The following is a 4,345-nucleotide window of genomic DNA, read 5'->3' as shown; positions in this document are numbered from 1 at the left end:
GGGGGGCAATGAAATAAGTACCAGTTGAACACAGGGGTCAATGTGATCAACTTACTCACTCCCCTGAAATTACTGACCTTGTACTGAAATTTGAAACCAATATTAATGTTGAGAAAGGGCAGCTACAAGCTGACAACAATACCATGTCTCTTTTCTACACTGACCTGAAGCAATCACTGGATCTCTCATAATCTCTCTGGTTATTGGACACAGAAATTCATCAGGTGGCTCTGTTAAAACAAATTTAACGAAAGATCCTTCATTATTTTCTTATATCACAGTAACAATATCTGAAGGAAATATAATTTTTTTGACATTTACTATCATCAACACCTCACATTAACACTACAGTCAACACATCACATTAACACTACAGCCAACACATCACATTAACACTACAGTCAACACATCACATTAACACTACAGCCAACACATCACATTAATACTACAGAAAACACTCCATGTTAACACTCCCAAACTATAGCCAATACACAATGTTAACAGTTACAATACAACCAAATACTATTTATGGGATGATCCAATATATATATACTCTTTTACTCTTTTACTTGTTTCAGTCATTTGACTGTGGCCATGCTGGAGCACCACCTTTATATATATGTCTAAATAAAGGTTAAAATAACCACCTTAAGGAATAGAAAATATCCAATGAATTACTTTTGTTATGAATAGTAATATTCTTAAAATAATACGTTCAAGTATAAATCTTGGTTTATATATATTCAAATTAAAGTCCTGAAAATGGAGAAATGTAATACTAAAACAAACCTTTTAGAGACATCAGAGAAAATGTAGACACTTGATTAGTAAGTTGGTCCCTTGCACGAATAATTTTACTTCTGCTTCCATATGCTTCTGAAAGAAAAAAACAGAAATTTGGGACATTTTAACAATTTCAAAATGTATAGAAGCATTTAACTATTTGTTGTAATGAAGGAGTACAGATACATTTTAACTATTTACATTAAGATGAAGGAATATCAATATGTTTATCAATTTATATCATTATGATGATGGAATATAGATAGATTTTAACATTCTCTTTCTATCATCATCATCATCGTTTAACGTCCGCTTTCCATGCTAGCATGGGTTGGACGATTTGACTGAGGACTGGTGAAACCGGATGGCAACACCAGGCTCCAGTCTGATTTGGCAGAGTTTCTACAGCTGGATGCCCTTCCTAACGCCAACCACTCAGAGAGTGTAGTCTCTTTCTATACACCATGATACTAATACAAAAAATAAGATAAAAGCTGCATATTGTATGTGAGATATATTTTTTCAGGAATAGCACAAAATTACCGGTGCATGTTATACACGAGTACACATTATAAACAAATATTTAGCAGTATTGTAGAAACTGTCTTGTTTACCACAACCTACATCTATACAGAACTAAAATCACTGTTGAAAAATGCAATGAAGTCAGTCTACCACAGTGCAAACCATATAATAAATCAATGCATATCAAAGTGTGCAGTATGATGTGCAACTATGTAAAGATTCAGTACACCTGTAATGGCGCATCACAAATCTATTCAATCATCAAACTATGGAAGTCAATGAGGCCTACAATCTCACAAAAAGAAGAAGGATATATTATATAATAACTGGTACTTCATCAGTTATAACAACAGGGGTTCCAGTTGATCCGATCGACGGAACAGCCTGCTCATGAAATTAACATGCAAGTGGCTTAGCATTCCACAGATGCACATAATTGTAAAGCAGTTCTCAGAGAGATTCAGCATGACACAGAATGTGACAAGGTTGGCCTGGTGAATTACAGGTACAACTCATTTTTGCCAGCTGAGTGGACTGAAGCAATATGAAATAAAGTATCTTGCCCATAGACAATACACTGCCAGGTTTCGAACTCACAACCTTATGATCATAAGCTGAATACCCTAACCACTAAACCATATGCCTTCACAGTCATAAAGGTATTGCATCTCAAAAAACCACAGAATGGTTACAGCTGGAACATTATTAATCATAGGGCTGCTTGACCAGGTAATACCTAGGGCTAAACAATAACAGCCATCATAATTTGGATAAGTAACCAGAGGAGGTTCTACACCAACCATGGGCAAATTGCAGCCTGTGAGACTTTCTGAATAGAATACCTAACAAAAAATTTACCTTGAATCTGTTTAGCCCACCTGATGATGAGCCATGTCTCATGCAGCCTGCTTTTTGACAAAGCCTGCCCATATCTGTCCTATTCTTTCTTTCTTTGTGCCCTTTTAAAGCCTAGCCAGGCTCATGGGCCCGGTTTCTGGGTTTCTATGGCGTATATGTTGGCCTCCCCCAGCCAGTCCATCGCAGCGTTACTCAAGAAGCAGGAAGAAAGAGTGAGAGAAAGTTGGGGGCGAAAGAGTACAACAGGGGTTGCCACCAACCCCTGCCAGAGTCTCGTGGAGCTTTAGGTGTTTTCGCTCAATAAACACACATAACGCCCGGTCTGGGAATCAAAACCGCGATCCTCCGACCGCTAGTCCGCTGCCCAAACCACTGGGCCATTGCGCCTCCACTACCTGTCCTATACGGTATTTCAACCTGCTAGAAATAACAAGCCAAATCTCCTTCAGTCTTTTTTGAATAAGACAATAACTTCTTACCTATTCCCAGTTGTTTCTCAATGACATCATCTGACAGCATCAACAGTTCATGCCCATCAATGGTATGTTTTCTGAATATTTCAGTAATCTTGTCTAATCCAGACTGTTCAAGCCAGTTACATACATCATCGACGGACCATTTGCAAACTGGTTTCTGCTGCTCTGACTTTGCAGAATCCACAGAGATATTTTCTGGGGAAGGAAATGTCTGAGAGGCTATGCTACTGACATTACTGACATCTGTAGAAGGTTCTGGAAAAGAAATTAATATTTAGCACTTAGCGTTTTTAATTATGTGTGTGTGGGGTGAGGTGGAATTCTTTCTGTCAGAGGAAAATGAAAATGATATTTTATTTGGAATAGTTTGATGAATTTATAGAAAGCGCTGCTGATGGTGCCATGTAAAAAGCACCCAGTACACTCTGTAAAGTGGTTGGCATTAAGAAAGGCATCAAGCCCTAGAAACCAAGCTAAGACAGACAATGGAACCTGGTGCAGATCCTGGCCTAGCCAGTTCCTATCAAGCCATCCAACCCTGCCAGCATGGAAAACAGATGTTAAATGTTGATGATCGTGATGTTGGCACTCCGTCGCTTACAACGGCGAGGGTTCCAGTTGATCCGATCAACAGAACAGCCTGCTCATGAAATTAATGTGCAAGTGGCTGAGCACTCCACAGACACATGTACTCTTGACGTAGTTCTTGGGGATATTCAGCGTGACACAGCATGACAAGGTAGGTAGGTAGATAGGTAGATATATAGGTAGGTAGGTAGGTAGGTGAGTAGGTTGGTAGGTAAGTAGGTAAGTAGGGGTAAGTAGGTTGGTTGGTTGATTGGTTGGTTGGTTGGTTGGTTGGTAAGAGGGTAGACAAGTGAAGGTAAAACGATGAACACAAAGATAGATGGATAGATGAACAGACAGACAGATTGATAGATGAATGAACAATCAAACAGATAGATAGACAGACAGATGGATGGACAGATAAACAGATAGATGAACCAACAGACAGACGGTTGAACAGACAGACAGATAGATAGTTATAAATTCATATAAACACTTACAGCCATGTTTGGATACATAAACAGTACACAGAGACACAGGTTTTAATCAATTTTGAAAGCGATACAATAAGAAATTGCCAAGTATTTGATGTATTTTGGTGTAAAGAATTAATAAATTACTCCTAACCGTTGCCTCCCATGATCCACACTTTGATTGTCTTATCATTGGATCCAGATGCTAGGTAAGAGTCATCCAAAGAAAAAGCACAGCATGTTACATACCTGGAAAAAGATAATATAGGATGAGCATGACATTTAGTTGAAGGGTAAATGTATAAATATATGTATGTATGTGTGTGTGTGTGTGTATATATATATATATATATATATATGTGCGGGTGGCACATAAAAGACATCATTTCGAGCGTGGCCATTTTCGTGCGGGTGACATGTAAAAACACCCACTACACTCTCTGAGTGGTTGGCGTTAGGAAGGGCATCCAGCTGTAGAAACTCTGCCAAATCAGACTGGAGCCTGGTGTTGCCATCCGGTTTCACCAGTCCTCAGTCAAATCGTCCAACCCATGCTAGCATGGAAAGCGGACGTTAAACGATGATGATGATGATGATGATGATGATGATATGTATATATATATATATAAATATATAGTTTTAGGAAAAAGAACCAAGTTTCAA

At 38.6% G+C, this 4,345-nt stretch overlaps 1 protein-coding gene across 1 annotated transcript in view; it reads right to left on the bottom strand.

Moving 5' to 3' along the window:
- LOC106878381 (WD repeat, SAM and U-box domain-containing protein 1) overlaps nt 1-4,345 on the bottom strand; it is a 36,106-nt gene that overhangs the window by 6,133 nt on the left and 25,628 nt on the right. Inside the window, exons 7-10 of the mRNA XM_014927575.2 lie at nt 3,837-3,931; nt 2,646-2,897; nt 790-876; nt 165-230 (exon numbers count right to left, since the gene is read on the bottom strand). Of these exons, the coding sequence (XP_014783061.1) occupies nt 165-230; nt 790-876; nt 2,646-2,897; nt 3,837-3,931 (500 nt within the window). The remainder of the gene's footprint in view (nt 1-164; nt 231-789; nt 877-2,645; nt 2,898-3,836; nt 3,932-4,345) is intronic.

The sequence above is a fragment of the Octopus bimaculoides genome, chromosome 17, assembly GCF_001194135.2.
Source record: "Octopus bimaculoides isolate UCB-OBI-ISO-001 chromosome 17, ASM119413v2, whole genome shotgun sequence".
NCBI lineage: Eukaryota > Metazoa > Mollusca > Cephalopoda > Octopoda > Octopodidae > Octopus > Octopus bimaculoides.
Note: the sequence above shows the minus strand (reverse complement) of the source record. Positions and strands in the feature narration are given on the sequence as shown.